The sequence below is a fragment of the Convolutriloba macropyga genome, chromosome 7 (assembly GCF_964194025.1).
Source record: "Convolutriloba macropyga chromosome 7, txConMacr16.3, whole genome shotgun sequence".
NCBI classification, from domain to species: Eukaryota; Metazoa; Xenacoelomorpha; order Acoela; family Convolutidae; genus Convolutriloba; species Convolutriloba macropyga.
This window is the reverse complement of record NC_134474.1, coordinates 61,536,900-61,557,293: the sequence shown is the minus strand read 5'-3', so window position 1 is coordinate 61,557,293 and position 20,394 is coordinate 61,536,900. Positions and strand designations below refer to the sequence as shown.

The following is a 20,394-nucleotide window of genomic DNA, read 5'->3' as shown; positions in this document are numbered from 1 at the left end:
AAAAAAGATTTTGACAACAGAAATTCAAAAACGTTGTTTAAATTTTTGGCTTCATGTTCCAATAGAATCTAAAATTTGTAGTTCAACCTCACTTTTTAACTACTAGTTTTAATAAGTAAGCCAAAACGGTCATTATTTGAAAAAAATTATTTCGCTGTTCAAAAATGAAAAATGACGGAAAAAACGTTATTGACAACGAAAAGTAAAAAAATTCTTTGTTTTTTTTGCTTGATATTTTCATAGAATCAACTTTCAATAAATCAACTCCATTTCTGAATTAGATGTTGATGAAAAAAAATTTTATTACTCGAATAAGTTCCGTTGGCTGTTCAGAAATAAAAATCGACAAAAAATTTTTTGACAAGAGAGATTCAAAAACGTTCTTTAAGTTTTTGGCCTCATACTCCTATAGAATCTGTTTTTATAGGATCCACTTCAGTTCTGAACTAATTTCATGTGTGCTAAAAAGCTTTTTACTTGAATAAGATCATTCAGCTGTTCAGAAAGGAAAATTGACAACAAAAAAAACGTTTTTAAAACATGAATTCAAAAACATTCTTTGAATTTTTGGCTTCATATTGCACTAGGATCTACTTTAATAGTTCAACCTCCTTTTTTAACTATTACTCTTACTTAATGAGTCAAAATTCTATTACTTGATAAATTTTATTTCGCTGTTCAAAAAAGATAAATGACGAAAAAAACGTTTTCAACAACAAAAATTCAAAAAGTGTTCATTTAAGCCTCATTTTTGGAATTAATTGTTATTGATTCAAAAAAGTCAATTCTTGAATAGGTTCAATCAGCTGTTCAGAAACGAAAATTGACAAAAAAAACAATTTTGAAAACAAAATTCAAAAAACCTTCTTTAATTTTTCGGCTGGATATTCCTACAAAGTCTACTTTTAATAGTTGAACCTCACTTTTTAACAATTTGTCTTAGTTAATGAGCCAAAAGGATCATTACTTGAACAAATCAATCATATGTTCAGAAAAAAAATGACAGAAAGAACGTTTTCGAAAACAGAAACACGAAAAACGCTCTTTTTTTGGCTAGATTTTCATATCAACTTTTAATAGTTCAACATCATTTTTCATATAATTGCTAGTGAGCTGGAAAGTACATTACTTGAATAATTAATTTTTGCTGCTCAAAAATGAGAATTGACGAAAAATCATTACTTGAATAACTTCCATTAGCGGTTCAGAAACTAAAAATGACCAACAAAAACATTTTGACAACAGAAATTCAATAAAGTTTTTTTAGTTTTTATCGTAATTTTAATAGAATCTACTCTTAAAAGTTCAGCCTGATGTTTGAACTAGTTCTTACTGAGAAAATTTTTTTATTATTTGAAGGTGTTCATTAAGTTTTCAGAAACGACAATCTGTGAAAAAAACGTTTTTGACAACAGAAACTCAAATAACGTCCTTTAAGTTTTTGGCCTCATACTCCTATAGAACCTATTTTCAGTGGTTCCACTTCAGTTCTGAACTAATTTCATGTGCGCTAAAAAGCTTTTTACTTGAAAAAGATCATTCAGCTGTTCAGAAAGGAAAATTGACAACAAAAAAAAAACGTTTTTAAAACATGAAATCAGAAACATTCTTTGAATTTTTGGCTTCATATTCCACTAGAATCTACTTCTAATAGTTCAACCTCCTTTTTTAACTATTACTCTTATTTAATGAGTCAAAATTCTATTACCTGACAAATTTTATTTCGCTGTTCAAAAACGATAAATGACAAAAAAAACGTTTTCAACAACAGAAATTCAAAAAGTGTTCGATTAAGCCTCATTTTGGAATTAATTGTTATTGATTCAAAAAAGTCAATTCTTGAATAGGTTCAATCAGCTGTTCAGAAACGAAAATCTGTGAAAAAAACGTTTTTGACAACAGAAACTCAAAAAACGTTCTTTAAGTTTTTGGCCTCATACTCCTATAGAATCTTTTTTTTATGATTCCACTTCAATTTTTAACTTGTTTTATGTATGCTTGAAGGGTCTTTATTTGAATAAGATTATTCAGCTGTTCAGAAAGGAAAATTGACAAAAAAAAACATTTTTTACAACAGAAACTCAAAAACGTTCTCTAAATTTTTAGGCTTCATATTCCAATAGAATCTACTTTCAAAAAATCAACCTCAAAATTAAAATTCAGTATTATTTAGTAAGCCAAAGGGTCATTACTTGAATAATTTTATTTCTCCGTTCAGAAACGAAAAATGACGTAAAAAACGTTTTGGACTACAGAAAATCAAATAAGGTCCTTTTTTTTCGCTTGATGTTCTCAGAGAATCAACTTTTGAGAAATCACCCCAGTTTTGAATTAGTTTTTGGTGAGTGAAGATTTTCATTAGTCGAATAAGTTCAATTAGCTGTTAGGAAACGAAAATCTACAAAAAAACAACGTTTTGGACAACAGAAAGACAAAAAACGACCTTTATATTCCTGGCTAGATTTTCCTATCAACATTTAATAGTTCAACATCGTTTTCCATCTAATTTCTATTGAGCTGGAAAGTGCATCACTTGCATAACTATTTTTTGTTGTTCAAAAACGAAAACTGACGAAAAATCATTATTTGAATACCTTCCAATAGCTATTCAGAAACGAAAAATGACGATTAAAAACGTTTTTGACAACAGAAATTCAAAACATTTTCTTATATTTTTGTCGAAATATTTTTTTCAACTCTGAATAGCTCAGCCTCATTTTTGAAATAGTTTTAAAAGTGAGAAAAATAGTGAGACAAAATTTTCATTACTTGAATAAGTTCCATTAAATGGTCAGAAATGAAAAGTTGTGCAAAAAAGGTTTTTGACAATAGAAATTCAAAAAACGCTTTTTAAATTTTTGGCTTGATGTTACTATAGAGTCTATTTTTCATAGCCGAACCACACATTTTAACTAATTGTTGATGAGACAAAATGCTCGTTACTTGATGGGGGCTTTCGCTGTTCAAAAACGAAAATTGACAGAATTTTAAAAAGGTTCTTTGATTTTTGACTCGATGTTTTCGTAGAAACTAGTTTTAACCACTCAACCTCATTTTCGAGCTATTTGTTAGTGGGCCAAAGAGTTCAATTCGTGAATAAGTTCGATTAGCTGTTCAGAGACCGACATTGACAAAAGGAAAATTTTTTTACAAAAGAAGTTCTTAAAACAATCTTCAAATTGTTGGCTTGATATTCCTATAGTATAAATTTTCCAAATATCAACTTCATGTTTGAACTAATTTTTAAGGAGCCAAAAAGCTGATTACTTGAATAAAACGAAAAAACGAAAAAAAAAACAAAAAAATACTTGAATAAAACGAAAAAACAAAGAAAAAAATAACATTTTTGACAACAGAATTTCAAAAAAAACGTTCTTTGAATTTTCGGCTTGATTTTCTCATAGAATACACTTTCACAATCTGAACCCTACTTTTTAGCTAACTGTTAGAGAGTCAAAAAGGTCATTACTTGAGTAATTTCATTAAGGTGTTCAGAAAGTGAACTGATGAAAAAAAAAGTTTCTAAAAACAGAAACTAAAAAAGCGTTCTTAAAATTCTTTGTTTGATACTCTGTAGCATCTGCTTTGAGTAGTTCAAATTAAATTCTGAGCCAGTTTTTAGTGTGACAAAGATTTCACTACTTGACTAAGTTCAATCAATTGTTCAGAAACGAAAATTGACGAAAAAACTCAACAACAGAAACTCAACAATTGGTCTCTAATTTTTGGCTGCATATTCTCATAGAATCATTAAAAAGTTCAATCTCTCAATTTTGAATTATCTGTGAATGAACCAAAAAGTAATGAATACAAATAACTTCAAATAGCCGTACAAAAACGAAAATTGACCGAAAATGTTTTTAACAAGATTAAATCAGAAAACTTCTTTCAAATTGTCGGCTTCTTAAACATATGAAAACGAAATATCATGATCCAAAACTTTATGAAGCACTTTGCTTTGGGTTTGTTAAAATAAATCACACGGTAAAAACAACTCGATTTGTCAAAAAAGAACATTTTTTCCGTACAATTGTTAGTACAATTTTCGTACAAAAGTTAGTAATTTGCAGAAGGCCTCGATCTCAGATGTTGCCGTCCGCCAAGTTCCTTAACCGACTGGTTTCAGATGATACCATACTAAGAAGAAAAAAATTGACGATAGGTAACGGTTTCAAATATTATCGATCTTTGATTTTTTCACCATCGAAACGCATTGCTTTTCATAAAGAGATCTCCGACTTCATCTCAACTCTTTATGAAAGTCAGTAAAAGTTGAAAAAAAAGTCAATACTATTAATTTTAGAAGGCAATAGAAGCACCAAAAGATCACTCAGATTGACAAAAAAAAAAGAGAAAAGAAAAGTTTTCAGAAAAGAGAAAATTTAAAATTTCTACAAAGTTTTCAAAATTTTTGTGGTTTATTAAAGTTTTTCAACATTTGTGACCTTTCCGTAGAATATATTGCCTACATGCATTGCATTTGAAACAAATTCTCAGGTTTTAGCCCACACAAAAAAGAATTCCAAAAAAAACAAAATTAATTCCTCTAATTTTACTGAAAATTTACGGTCAGATATGAATCGTTAAGGATAGGTAAGAAAAAGAAATTTTTTTTTATTTTTTGCGTGTGGTTGTAGATTATTAGCAGTTGGTTTAGAACAAATATAAGGTTTTTAAAGTTTTACTTGTTTAATGTAACAAATATTTCTTTCCATGTCTGATTTTGATTCAACTGTATAGTTGTGACATAACACGATACTCCTGCCTACAAAGTAGCCAAATCATTTATTTTACACCGTTAAGCTAGCAATTTCAACGGAGGAAACGAGCATTTTCTGGGTATGTTAGACAAGAGCTGAATGAAGCGCGTGCGATCAAAAAAAAGCCTTTTTCATCTCTAGAGCTAAAACTAGATTTACCAAATAAAAAACTAAGAATTTTAATTTTTTGAAAAAAATTGCATTGTTGGTCTTTTCAAGAATACAAAAATAGTTCTGTTAGCACTCGAATCAAAATTTGCGTCGCACCGGTTCTTTAAGCCGTTTTTGCCTTCAGTAAAGAACTTCAACGTCTTCAACAGCAACAAAAGCACAAAGAACACAAAAGAAAATCAACAAAATGGCAAACCAGATAAGTGCCGAATGCCAGTTTACCATAAAAATGTTCAAAGTGACCTGAAAAATCAGCTAGATCTCTTGGAGAAAAGTATACAACAACGGATAAGTATTCAGTGTTCTAGCTGGGTGTTAGACGACGTCAGTTTAGTCATATGCAGAGAAAACCAATCTCGACGATTGACCACTGTCTCAATAGATGACAACGAAGACAACCAGCTCCGGAGCTAAATAGAAAACCAGCAAAGTAGCGCACCCAACACAAACCAATCACCTGCAATCCTGCATTGGCAAAGAAGACCAACACTCTCTCTTCAACATTCAACGGCTCCGCAAAGTTACGCAAAACTTGTCCTCCATGACCGTCAACAACAATCAAAGATCCAGAATACAGGAAAGAGACAACATTATCAGCCTCTTGCTGTAATTGAGAATTCTTTTCTCAATCCTTCCAATCAAGTTTCTGATGAGATCATCTCCAATATAGTGACGAATAATATCCGAATTGACCCAGTAAGTATCTCTTATCTGCCACAGGCGCCTCCCTTCAGCCACCAGCCAGACGGCGCAGATTATTCTTAACGACAACAAAGCATACGATAAAAAACTGCTCAGCGTTTTGCCGCTTATCTCTACCTGGAACATTTCAAGAAATGGCATTGGAACAAATGCATACATTTTTACTAAAAATCTGCTCATTAGTTGTAGTACAGAGCACTTATTCTCGAAACCAGAGTGTTGGAAAAAATTGCTTTTCCAATCACCAAATGCAGTGTTTGATGTTTCCGAAAGGGAAAAGATAGAAAAAAGCAACCAAAGCAAATCAACTGGGTTCAACAGCAACCCCTAGTAGCGTTTGCTAACAAAGATGATTACATTGCACGTAAAAACTTTTTCACGGGCTTTTAGCTTCCCTCTGGTGTTCCAAAACAGTCAAATAATTCCGACAGCAGCCGGAAAATTTGTCAAATGTTATTACGTATAATTTTAATCCATATAATTTTCATTACACCCATCCAACATATACTGAGCGCGCTCTCCTTAAGAACAAACGTGTTTTTCCGTCAGGACGACAAAATTTTCAGTTATTCCAGCCCTTTACTAACAAAACGGTCCCTGACCATCGAAAGAGTTTTCAAAACTTGAAATGAATTACCTGTTATTCGATCTTTGCCAAAGCCCACAGTTTGGCCAAATGGCACAAAAAATCCTCAGAACCATAACCCGGCACATTCTCACACAATTCTCATGCGCGGTGCAAAAATGCCAGTCCTCATGGCATGGTCTCCCAAGCACAGCTAAACGCAGAACGAAATCCGCTTGGCCACTTCAAACTTGTGCCTGGTGATTTATGCCCGCAATGGCCCGCAAGTCAAGCATTCAAACTCTAATTTAAATTTTGTTTGGCAACAAAAAAATATTAGTTACAAACATTCAACCAAATCAACATCGTTAGAGCTACGAACTTATTGGAAGTCGTCTTCACTTTCACGAACGGATCTATTGAACGGGTTTATATATTTGTTTAAGACGGGCCACACAATTACGCATGTATCAAGACCTAATTTTCCAGACATGGAATTCTGCAAATATGTAACTAGATATGTATCTATGATTGAAGTGTACCGTTGAATCATAGTGTGGAAATTGTTGATCCGTTCGTGAAAGTGAAGACGACTTCCAATAAGTTCGTAGCTCTAACGATGTCGATTTCATTTTCAGCGCTACACTTCAATCATAGATACATATCTAGTTACATATTTGCAGAATTCCATGTCTGGAAAATCAGGTCTTGATACATGCGTAATTGTGTGACCCGTCTTAAACAAATATATAAACCCTTTCGGTGAAAAAACCATATTTGTCAATATTTTATCAATCAACTTGAAAGCTGGCAAATAAACCCCCAGACAAGCTAAGTTTATAGTTTTTCCGGCAATTTTAGAAAAACTTGTAAAAACATTTCAGTACTTTGGTTTCATAGCGGATCTGCAGTCAACAATTTTACTCAAAAAAATAAAAAAAAAGGTGCCAAACAATCTAATTTTAAGATGGAGCGAGCGTTGTCTCACTGGTTTGAAATCAGACCCTTCAATTGCAGACTTTCATCAGTGGATAGAGCTTCAAGCTCAGGTTTACGACAAAGTCAACAGAGAAAAACTTTTGAGAAACATACTTTCTAATTCCAAAAACTTTGGAACCCACAAGTCACACGCTAACCCCAATCCCCGACGCAACATAATACAATACTCAGACAATCCGGTTACCAAGCTGGAAGAGTTTCAAAAGCATTCAATGCATCACGCTCTGCTATCAAATTCAAAAATTTCCTCTACAAACAATTTCAACGCCTCCGGATCATGTGAAAATGCAAATATAATCACGGTATTGCCACTTGCCCTGAATCACAACTTTGCCATCCAAGTGAAATATAATTGATTCTAAGCGAAAATTGTTTTTGCGCCGATCGTCTGAAAAACAAGCACTGCAAGCAAACTCGACCCTCGACAAAACGATGCCAAGTATTCAATGGTTTTCTTCATGATACTTTGCATGAACCAGCAAAACGAATAACACGCTCAAAAGCTGCCCTTCACATGAAGAAAATCAGAAAAGTCAATCTACTGTCTCGTTGAATAATAAGAATTCGACTGACAATACCATCAATAGCTCCCAAACAAAGAACCAGCAAAAAAAGAATTTAAACAGACGTTATGGACAATTCATCAACGCTCACAGCCATATCAACTCCCAAAAACAAAATCAAAATCGAAATAGTATTAATGGTACATACAGCAAAAATCAGAGCCCCGATGCACCAAAAAATTATATGAGCAGCTTCAACTCATCTCTGTATCACTCCTGAAAGAAAAAAGGCTTTTGATACACACGCTTGAATTGGGCCTGGTAGTCAATAGAGTTTCATTCTAGATGGCTTTCAGAATTTCTTGAGCTTCCATGCCATTCTCATCAATCATTTTTTCTTCAGTTTCATAACACTGAAAACAACATGACCTTCTGTAAAATTACCGAACTTGTCATTATTACCCCTAAGATGTCAGAAAAGATCTCCTTTGAAGCCTCTGGAGCTGACAGCACACTATCTTTGAATGTTGGTACGACAAATGTGTTTCAAATAAACCAAATTTGAGATGCATTCAACAGTTTACGCTATCTTCTTTTTTCAAGTAATTTCGATGGTAAAATTGGTGCACTACTTGGTCTTAACGCCTTTGCATTCACCTAACTCACGTCATTCAAGGAAATCAGAACAGCTTTTTGGCGCAGAAACTAATCTAGGTTGGACATTAGCATGTGAAAATGGAATTCTCAAACAGTTATCAAAAACTACCTAACAAAACAACGAAAACCTTTGATTTCCATGTTTCCAGAAGTCGAACTGAAGGATCCGCAACAGACGAACTTGTTCAAGTTCTAGAGATTTGAATGAGAAGGTGTTCAACATGACAACAAACTTTCATCATCTCTGCGTAATATGTTTCTTGACAAATGGAAGATTCAAAATTGTTTATTGGAGAAACATTTGAAATAAGATTTCCGTGGAAAAAAATTACGAGTTAAAAAACAAAAAAATTTTCCACACTCAATCAGTGTAAAAATCTGGAAGGTAATGCTCAACCCCGTGCTAATTATAACAGGACTTTACAAGCTAACTGGAAAAAAACTACGTGAAACCAGTTGAGAGGCAGTTTCCATCTCCGGATTGAATCTGGTATCTTGCACGTTGCCCACTGGAGAATCTCAATAAGCCCGGGGAATTTTGTCTTGTGGCAAACGCTGCCTCCAAGTTCTGTGGATAGTCACTCAACACCAATTTACTAACAAGACCAGACCTGCTTATTAGTCTTTTCGAAATTCTTATGCGCTTTCGTGAAAACCTGGTCAAAGTCATCGATTGATTGTTCATGCAAATTGCAGTCAACTAAATTGATCAGTATTCACTTCTTTTGCTGTGGTTAAACGAAAATGAAAAAATACTTAATATCAGTTTACAAAACTGATGTTTGGTGCCATGTGCTCACAATCGTGCCTAATCTACATTTTAACGACTGCGTTAAAAAAAGCAAACAATTATTACGGTGAAATCAAATTCGTCAAGGTACAGTTTTGATATGGAAGACTACCTTCAACCATTTGAAACAATTATCAAAGCTTCAAATACTGTCCAGCAGACTTCTAAAAGTCTTCAAGAAGGCAGTTTTTTCAATCTTGCAAACTTGCGTCTAACGAATTCGAAGTTCTCGAACGAATAACACCAGAAAGCATTGAACAAAGCAATGACACTATCAGAGTCCTTGGGCAGAAACGAAACTTGTAAGGTGACGCGTTCGTCATAAAACCTATGACTGATTTTCCATTAGATGCGTCTGAGTACCCTCAGATGAACATTTTTAACCCTGTCTGCTTGATCTGTGACCCGCTTGGAATTATTTCTCAGTTGAGAGTTTGCATTAAAATTTTACTAGAAGAAATTTGAAAACTTGGAAAAAAGTGGGGCGAACCACTGCCGACACATGTTCAAAAAGACCTCAAAAAGTGTTAGATCAGAAGGCCTGAAGAACACTTCGAAGGACCATAACGACTCTGCTTTACTCTAAGTGCAGTACAGAACTTCACGTCTTCGTCGACGCATCGACAATTGCAATGACAACTGTAGCGTACTTCGGCTAGCTGGAAATATACTGTGACAAAAAAAACTTGTTTTCTTATCGGAGAATGTACATTTTCCCCAATAAAGCAAACAAACAATTTTTCCCAAACTTGAATTCGAAGCAAACGTAATTAGCGTTTGATTACACTTTACTATCTTGAAAGAGTCTTCGTTTATAAATGATAGGTCTTTTTTCTGCACGGATAGTCGAGTGTTCTTGGACTGCATTGGATCCTCCAAAAAGCAAACTGTTTATGTTGCTAACCGACTCCGACCAATTTCAGCAACAACAGAAGCCAAACAATGGAAGCATGTACCAAGATCGCAAAATCCGGACGATCACAAAATTCTTGGTTTAGATCCACGCGAAGTATCTGCCAAGTGGTTGAAACTGCGGGAATTGTACTCTTCAACCAAGCCAGTCAAATACCAATTTGATCCTCAAAAACCAGTGGTTCTAGCAACAATTTCTCATGACTCACCAAGTGTTACAAAGCCAACTTTTGACCAAATACGTTTTTCGTCTTGGATGAAATTGCTTCTCAAACTAGCCAGTAATTTCATCCTGCTAGTTCAAGTAAAAAAACTCCGAAATAACAAACAACAGTACACGAATGATTACGTTGATGTTTCTCGGAAGCACTTGATCCGATGTTCTCAAGAGAACTCATTTCATTCGAAAGTTTCCTCATTAAAAAAAGCCTCCAGCCCCACCCTAAATGTAAAATGTGTTCATTGAACCCAATCCTCGAAAAAAACGTTATACTCTGTTCAAATGGAATTTTTCATTTTGCCCTTGATGAACTTGAAATAGAAAAACTTGCAATTTATTCTGCTGCGTGCAAAAAACACGATCACACGCTTGCACCTAGAGCATGCTCGTTGCGCATGCATTTATCAGGTAACAGAAAGCGTCAAAGCGTTTGTTCAGCAAAAATCCCACGTATTTGTTGCGAACATGTCTACTTAGAACAAAATTTTGCTGTTTTTGGTGGAAGATTTAATGTGAAAAATATACTACCGATCATTACTCCTCTTCCCGCTTGCCGTTTCCCAACAACCGGTACACAATTCCCATTTTCCGATAGTGGTGTCATTTTTTTCGGAACATTCTAAACAGAGGGCAAAAAATGAGAAACATTGTGGTTTGATCTCTATGTGCTTGATCACGAAAACAGTTCACATTGAAAGCTGCCCAACACTGGTACTTTTCTATATGCATTTGGCCTTGGGACGTTTCACCAGTTGACAATTTCCACCTGGATTGCTGTACAGTGATGATGGAAAAACCTTCACTTGAGCGTCAGAAGAGCCCAAGAAAAAGAAAAAAGAGCCTCGACATCGACAAACTTTACAAAGTTCAAGCAGCTACAAACACGACCTGGGAATTCAACACGCCCTATGGCCCCCATTTGGTGGTGTTCGCGGGCGCATGATACAGACAGCGAAAAGAATGCTGCTGATCAATCAACGCTAAAAAAAGCCTCTCATTTGATGTAATCCAAACAAAACTGGCAGAGAGCGAAATCATCTTGAATTCACGACCTCTCACAAATGTCGCTGATCTTCCTGACAACGAGATGCCACTAACAGCTAACCACTTCCTGATCAGCCGTCCATTCAACTCTCTGCCAGCAAAATTTGTCAGATGCTAGCCAGCTTCAATGCTTTGTGAAATATCCAACAGAGGATGAACCATTTCTGGAAGCGTCTTGTCAAAGAATACCTGCCGACACTACTCAAGTGAGTGAGAGGAACCAGTCGCCGCTTAGAGTTAATGACGTTCTCTGGATCCTGAAAGACATGACTCCTCGTGACATTTGGCCTCTTGGGGGTGTGTTGGAGGTGTACCCCGGACAAGATGAACAACACCATGTGGCGAAAGTAAAAACGGCGTACGGTACGTTCGTTCGCCCCCTTTCCGCACTTGCATGCGTTTCGGCTGATTAGCCCCTTTTTATGGTTTTTAACGTACCGGCTTCTAGGCAACTTGGGTTAACCTTCTCTTCAACGACTTCTCCAAGTGTTTCTGGTCCCTGTTCTTCTTGGAGCATGTTGTGTAACAATCAAGTCAAGAGTGACAGCGCATGAAAACTTTATTCAAATCCTTGAACAAGTTGAAAACGGATACCCAATTATATGTAAAAATCCTAAAAAAAACTTGTAACTAAAACCTTTACTGAAAATAATCCTTTAACTAGATAACTTGTTTCCGTATATAGAACAATCACTTTTTTGCCCTGTCGCTTTACTTGGACGTGCAAACAAAATTAATGTATCAGATTTCACAATTCGCTCGCATTAAACACAGTTGGGTTTTCTCACTTTTAAAATCATTAATACACTCAAAACTGTAAACTTAGGTGCAGGTAAGCGCAATAAAGAACCCATCTACAAGTTTTTGCTTGGATCTCTACATACAATCGAGTGCACAGATGCAAAGCTCTCAAAACTCACACACTTTGTCAATTAGACAGTAAAGATAATGAGTTTCTTTATTTTTATCACTCAAATTTTAACAAGCAGAAAAGTTTTGCAAGAAAGCTGCACTTTTTGCAAGAAAGGTAACCTATAAGAAAAACTTGGAAAGAAAACGTTTTGGCTAGTAATCTGACTATTAAATATCATTTCAACCAGCAAATTATCAGCCCAGCAGCTCTATAGCTCTATCAGACACGTAGCCAATTCTCGTGCACAATCACCCCTATTAATTTGAAATTACCCAGAAGAAATCAAAAAAATTTTAAAAGGTCTTATAAAAACTACTTTTAAAATTATTCGAGTCATTGCAAGAATATCTAATGCAACTGTACTGTCATACATCTTTTTTGTGCCACAAAGTAGTCATTTAATCGAAGAACAGATGAATTTTAGTTTTTTTTAAAAAGTTATCTGTAAACAATATTGTAACCTTTTCAATTCTGGAAAAGATTCTAAGTAGATAAATGAACAAAACAACGCTGAAAGCTAAAATGAAATTTGCGGCATCATTTCAGTTAGATCACAATCGTTGTTAGTAAACATAAAAACAGAAAATTTTTTCAAAAGTTTTGAAAAAAACAACAAGGTTACCTTTGCAAAAAATTGACACCATTATCTGAGAAATTAGTGAAAAAATTTTAATATACGTTTTTGACCTATATAAATAATGAATATAGCTCAAAATTAAAACAACAGTTAAAATAATAGTAATTCCTTTTGCTAAAGTTTCGCAAAAGTATGAGTGTGAAAGCCGCAGTAACCCAAGTCCCATTGCATTATCAACTGCTCGTAAAGCAGTACAAGAAACAAAACCTAATCTTAAAAATATAAGAAGAAGGATCTCAGGAACAGACAACTCACGTTTTGTTATGAGAAAAACATTTAGTTTTGAAAGGTCACAATAGACTCCGAATTTGACATGCGGCAGTTAAAAGATAAACAAACTAAAACATTAAGACAATCCTCTTCAACGATGATAGGCCGATAAATTCTCAAAGAAAAATTAAAATCATCAGCAACGTGATCATCAGTACAGCGTAAAAATGTTATGATAAAACAGCAACTAATTAGTAAAAAGGTAGAAGATGCCTACAAAGAACTAAAAAGCGCGCATTGCTGCCCTTTCGAACAAAAATTTGAGTAAAAAAAATAAAACTGATGTAAAATGCCGCTAGTGAACAGATATCGTAATAGCTATTCTAAGTTTCTCTGGTTTACGTTTTTTTCTCTCTTTTCAGGTGTTGAATTGCCTGTGTCAGAGAAACTTCAGCAAAACTATCGCTGTTAAGAGCTGAAGAAATCTGAAGAATTTTTGAACAGTCATCGAAGAAATCTGAAGAATTTTTGAACAGTCATCTTCGACTAGCAAATCAACGTTCTAATCGCACCGTTTCAACGCAAAAATCTATTCACTTATGGAAAACATAGCTGGCAGATTATTGGAATAGCTGCGAAAGATTAGACTTGCGTGCCATATAATAGAGATAGAAACAGATACAGATTTAAATTCAAAATAAATCGACGCCGCTAAAAAAAGCTAGGTAGAAAACATTCAGCGATAGATTAATAAAGCTTGTCGAAACTCACTCAGCACTAATCTCTAATTAGAGACTTTTACTGCACATATGAGTTCCTTTGAACTTAAACTATTTCAAATTAAACTTAAATTTTAAAGTGCAAATGTCATTTTATTGAGTGAGCTAAGTCACGTATGATCAAAATATAATACTTCAAATGCCTTAAAAATTTTTTTCTAGAGAAACTGAGAAACAACGTCACGTACTCAAACGCAGTTAGTGAGAGGAAGAAGTTGGTATGAAAATTTGATTTTTTCAGCTTTGCTGTGTGAACAAATGTTAAACGAAAAAGAGCGTCAGACTACGAAACAAAAAAAATAGCAGGACAAATCCTGACGTACAATTCAAAGAAATATCATTGACTAAACAAAAATTTAGACCTAGAACGGACTATGAGTGAATTGGGAAAACAATTTATTAAAAAAATTAGAAAAAAAAACAAAAAACAGAATGTCAAAATGCCGCTTGCGAGAACAAAAAACCCTTAGCCAGAAATGTAAATTTGATTCTAACAAAAAACTAGGTCTAGAATGAACTATGATTGGATTGAAAAAACCATTTAGAAAAAAATCCGCTCCAACATATTTAAAAAGAAACAGTAAAAACCAAATTGAAATTGCCGCATGTGAGCAATAAAAACACTAGCCAGAAAGCGAAATTTTGTTCAAACACAGTTTTCTCAGTCTACTTAAAAAAAAAGCAAAAATATTTCACGCGGCAAATTTGCTAGTTTTTCGCTCCATTTCCTGTTTCCGCGTGACCAAAATCACTACTCCAATTTGACTTTAAAAATCATGAAAATGTGTGAACGGATCTTAAAAAAGACAAAATTGTAAAAAAAAACCAAGAGCAATATAGCTCCGCTCAGCTTACAGCTTCGCAGCTGAAAAAAAAAACAAAATATTTGTAGAAAATATTTAAGCCCAAAAACTATCAGTAGATGATTTATAAAACAGCTCTAGAAAACCGATTTTTTGCTGCCGGTTATCAACGCTACTGCACATTGGTTATGCAAAAAATTACATCACAAAGTTACTCGCTTTTTGCTCCGCCTGCTGATGTTGCCAAAATTTTTTACACTGAAAAACACAACAAATAATGAACAACACTTCACTTTTAAACATCTCTGATTTATCATTGAAAAAGAATTAGAGGTTGTAGGAACGCCTCAAAAAATCCGTTTTGAATTAAGAAGTAAGCATTTGCTTGCAATTTTTAAAATTAAACGGAATTTTTGAAGCTCAATTTATCAAAAACAATCACCGGAAAACAAATTCGTTTGGTAAAAGGGTTATCAATTTTAGTTGGAGCGGACTGCAAAATGTTTCCATCAAACAACAGGATTTTTTAATCAATTCAATTATCGTTTTATCCGCTCTTCATTCAATTCCACAGTTTTTATTCTCAAGCGTCTCGAGATTATTATTGGAAGCCAATCGTAATCAAACATAAGAAATGGCAGTCGATTAGCTTCATATGAACAAAAATCTGTACCAAATTCTCAATTAAGACCAACTGTAATTCTCTCACTATACTTTAAAAGCATCTTGGGTACGGTTATATCCTCAAATATCAAACATTGGTGCACTTCCTACAACCTCTAATCCCGTTGATTTCTCTTGTCGCCAAAGCGCAATAAATGAGAAACAAATAGGAATTAGTTTCTGACTAAAAATTATTTTCAAAATTGCATCTTGGTGAGTGATCAAATGGTAGGAAACAAAAATTGAGACAAAAATGGACAAATTCTGAGGACAAATTCTGAATTACAGTTCGAATTAACCAATGAAAAGTGAACATACCTGAGTTGCTTAATAATTGACTTTCAAAATTTTTTAACAATCTAATCCCAGGAGTCATCAGAATTTTTTCCCCAATAGCAAAAACTTGTTTATAGTTTTTCTCCTTCAACTATAAAAGCAGCTTCAAAATGTGCGTCGTAAAATTAATTTGAATCTTTACTTCGATTTTACTTGTCAATAACGTCCTCTGACACTAGTAGAATTCTAAAAAGTAAAAACTTCGCGACAACGACTTATGTGAGGGAATCGGTTTTGTGTAGGGAATATTTACCGGTTTGAGTGGTGAGCATCGTGTATACTCCTATGCCCATAAAGGGATAGAACAGCCCATCAATTGTGCTCAAATGTGGGTCTCCTCTGTTGAGAATGACATTTCGAGGCCAATACTCTCCAACAATGGTGGGCCTGTGCTTCTTGAAGACTGTGGAACAATCGCTATTTGAGACATGAATCGGCGACAGACGGCAACATTGGCGGAATGGAGATAGCTCTGATTGATAGTGTGCAATCATGTTGCTCATTGAATTCACTTCCAGCTGCATACTGCCCGTGAGAGCCAAGTTATTTAGAGGATTGTTACTGTTTCCATCGAACAGAGATCCGTCAACGGAAGAATAGCAGCACTGATTGGTAACCATTGTATTTTTTGCAACAGAATCAAAAGAAGCTGAACAAGCCAGTCTTGGAGACCGTATGCAGAAAGCAGGAAAATCGTCATAATTCTGATATCTTATTAACCTGAACTCGCAAATATCCTTCGCGCAATAATTACTCCTGAACAAATCGTCTCTTCTTTCAGGATTGGCGCCATCGTCACAGCAAATGTCATATTCCCATCGTGACATTCCTGTCGTCACCTCCAGAATGGCCCAGTCTGCATCTTTGACCGGTGGCGAGGCTCCCAGAGTCGAAGTATCGAAGTTTTGAGGTTTTTTAGGGCACGGATACCATTTCCGTAACGTATCCTCGCAATTTGAATAATCATTTTTACTTTCCTCCTTGTCAAATGTTGTACAGCCCTGTACGTTTGCCGAATTCACCTCTGGAGGTTGTACAAAAATTGGAGGCGAAACACAAACGCCTAAGACAAGAAATATGCTGATGGTCATCATGTTATGTAGTCACGAAGGAATCTTTTTTACGCAAATTAAGCAAAATTAGTCAATCTATGTTATATTATCGTAGAAGTTTAGCGGTGATATTAATGAAAAAAGACTTTTAAAAATGCATTTAGCTACATTTTGTTAACAATTAACGTAACTGAACTGGAGAAAAGTAAGACGGATACGATTAGTATACACAAATGCAGCAGCGAGCTATTAAAAATCGAGTTTGATTAAGACCTGCGCTAAAAGTAGATATTTTTCGGTTCCCAAGAGTGGCGCCGTTTGGGACGGTGAAATTATGTATGATCGTTTAAAAGAATATGCGCTGAGTTGTTTTAATACTCGGCGCAAAATAAGGTTAAAAACTAATTTTCAACCCCTGGGAAAAACTGAAAAGATATGTTCACGTACAATCACAGAAAAAATCCAGTCACTTTGCGTACCATACGTTGCATTCAATTCAAATTTTAAAGGCTCAATGGGCACATTGATCTCACTCACCACCTTCTAAAAACCCGATTGGGGGAAATTTTTTGGTTTCGATTGAAAGGACCTGCAAAAATTAAAATGAACAGTAGATGTCTGGTTGATTAAACTTTGGTTATCATATTATCGTTTTTCACTGCAATCGCAAGTTTCTTGAATCTTTGAACTGTTCACAATTCACTTATCAAAAAGAGGCTCGCTCATGTGCAAGGACACATAGCGTTCCGACCCTTCGGCTTAATTTTCTACCAATTGAAGTAAGATTGACTACCTTCGATATAAAAAGTAGTTTAAATATTGTTTTTTTTAAATTTTGATGGATTCGTAAAGAGACAGAAGTGTAAGCAAAAAAATTTAAAACCAAACATCTTTGTTTGACAATTTTAATTCACCACAATGAACGAAAGAAAGCACAGAAACGATATCAACGCTAATGAAATGTTTTGAAGCAGAAAAAATGTTTTTTTTTAAAGCAACAATTAATGTTACCAAGCAACAAAGGGTAAGATCCAAAAGTCAAACACTATCCCGTTTTCAAAATAAATTGCATTATTATCAATCTTGCGTTGCCTTTATTTTGTTTACATTATAAAATATTTTTCGATTCAGTCGATTTCGATTCGAATACAATGACCGCTGCAAAAACTTGAAAAAAATGAAAAAACAAAACTAGATAAAAATTAAATAGAGCTTGTTCGAGCTTGATACTCACTAGGTAAATGATTTGTGAAACAAAGTTTTTTTTTCTATATTACACATAGCACTCATCAAATGATTCATCTAACAATTTTTTAAAATTAAATCATATGAAAAGGACAACTCCAATATCTGAACTAAAATTCGTGCCAGAGTCTGTAAAGTAAAAACGACCTTATAACATATGCTCTAAATACGCGTCTGTTTTTTTCACAAAATTGGGAGAATTATTAAATAAAGTCAATGAATGAAAGTTTCATCTAAACCAGAAACCTGTGACAAATTAATGGCGTCGAAATTGAAACACAAAACGGTATGTTAAAAACGTTACCCACCATCTAGCAATAATAATAGAAGAACGCGGACATTCGCTTTGAAGTTCGCCTACGCGAGAAAATTACCACACTTTTAGCAATGTAAATGAATAACAGCAAATTTAAAACGTGATTCAAAAAATGAAAAGAAAACTGAAAAAGCTGTTGAATAACAAATGGTTCATCGGTCAGTAAGATGCGCTGAAAAATATAATCTGCGTCTAACTTGAATAACTTTCATCAAAAGGTTGATCTGAATTGTAATCATTCAGACTAAGAGACGATTCGACAATAAACAACAATTTTTTGGAAAATCAAAAAAAAAAATTTCTATCAATTTAAACAGAAATCGAAGTCAGAAAACCAAGTTAAATCAAATGTACGTACATGAACATATGCTTCAGAAAGAAGCAGCTAGGACCTCTTGTAATCGAGGTTAATTTACAATTCATATTAAACTGCATCACTTGAGCATCCTCCCCTGGTCGAAGTGTCACCGCTAAAAATCGGTAAAAAGATGTAAAATTTGCGGTGAACTTGAGTAAAAATAAAAGTTTTGCGCTCAATGCGATGATTGCGGTGACAAAAAAATTAAGCGGTGAAATTTTTTTTTTCACCGCTTTAATTAACAGGAAATATCATTGAAGTAAGTAACAGATGGCACAGTGGTATAAGAAGTTGGTGACATGCAAGAAGTGAGTGGGTCAAACCCGTGTACGGCTGTTTCTTTTTTGTGAGAAATCCGGTGAATGCGGTAAAAAAATTTACCGCTAAAAACCACAAATCTTACAAAAATTCACCGCTTTCACTGCATTCAACGCTAAAAGATGCGGGCGCTTTGCGATAGAATTTTTTTACCACTATTCACCGCTAATTTTGCATTACTTTTTTGACAAAACCTCGACACGTGTCAGCATATCCATATGACTCGTAAAAAACTAGCATAGGTGAGATGGAAGTCTAAAAACCCATTATAGTGTTCAAGTTATTATCCTTCCAATTCGCTCAAAACTCCAAGGACTCTTCCTTCGTATTTTAAAAAGTAAAATAAGACTTTTGAAAAATAGATTTACAGATGTCTATGTGCTGCAAAAATCAGGTCATCATTGCCTGGGCTTCATTTAAACCAACAGACAGGAATTTTTTTGCCCTACGTGTAGCCATCGAATTGATAATAGTGCTAGCTGCTTGCTGACTGTTATGTTGATTGAATAATAATCTTATTCATAACAATTAGTTGAAGCAGCACTGCCCTAATTAGAAAGCAGCGCATGTAGATTAACTAGATCAGATACTCAAATCAGAAAGCGATAATAATGATTAATAATTAATGGTTAAGGATAAGTCTCTCATGATTTGAGCTGCTTGTGTGCATTTTTGTATACATCAACGTCAGGTTTTCTTGCGTGGTTACTGCTTTCTTCTCCGTCGCTGCTCTCTCATGTTATTTGCACGCTCATTGAGCAAGAACCTTGCTACGCCACTTTCCGGTCGGGCTGATCAAAGGACACGTTCGGATGCTCTTTTTCATTGTTGAAGGATCATTTGTTAATAGATCTATGGGATGCTTTTGAATGTCAGAGGACGGTTCTTCCCTTTTTCGTCCCAAGGGCTTTCCCAGCTACATTTCTACATGTAGTGCCGTGGCACAATGGGTCTGTCAAAGAGCGGACTTATTGTGTTTCCAGCTCAAAAGTATCGCTAATGACAGGGCCCTAGTTGTTTTTGTTCCTTGAGACTTGTCTGGCTAACAGGGAGCCTTATCAATGGATAGGTGTCAAGCCTTTTGGTGTGTGTGGCCTGAGCCGGCATAGAGGTGCCCCTACATCATGTTTGCATCAAATGCAATGGCACAGACTGTCCTGCGCGACTAGCGCCATTATGTTTACAGCAGATAGACATCACACGTGCAACGGCGAAAACGAGTCTGACAGCTGAGTACCATTGGTATGCGTGCCAATGTCTGCTACCCGTACCAGACATAAGAGATGGCACTGAATTGTGTTCCCATTAAGTCAATGGCCAGACTTTAATGGCACGCAAGGGCAGGGTCCTGGCATCGTGAGGCCTAACCATGCGATGGCAGCAAGCATCGCGTGCCAGCAATTTTGCATGTGGTTTCCAGGTAAGACAGTACCCCCCTGCC

At 35.1% G+C, this 20,394-nt stretch overlaps 1 protein-coding gene across 1 annotated transcript in view; it reads right to left on the bottom strand.

Moving 5' to 3' along the window:
- Nucleotides 1-20,394, bottom strand: part of LOC142343093 (defecation cycle abnormal dec-7-like) — a 118,646-nt gene that overhangs the window by 35,335 nt on the left and 62,917 nt on the right. Inside the window, exon 5 of the mRNA XM_075394780.1 lies at nt 15,918-16,727. Within this exon, the coding sequence (XP_075250895.1) occupies nt 15,918-16,727 (810 nt within the window). The remainder of the gene's footprint in view (nt 1-15,917; nt 16,728-20,394) is intronic.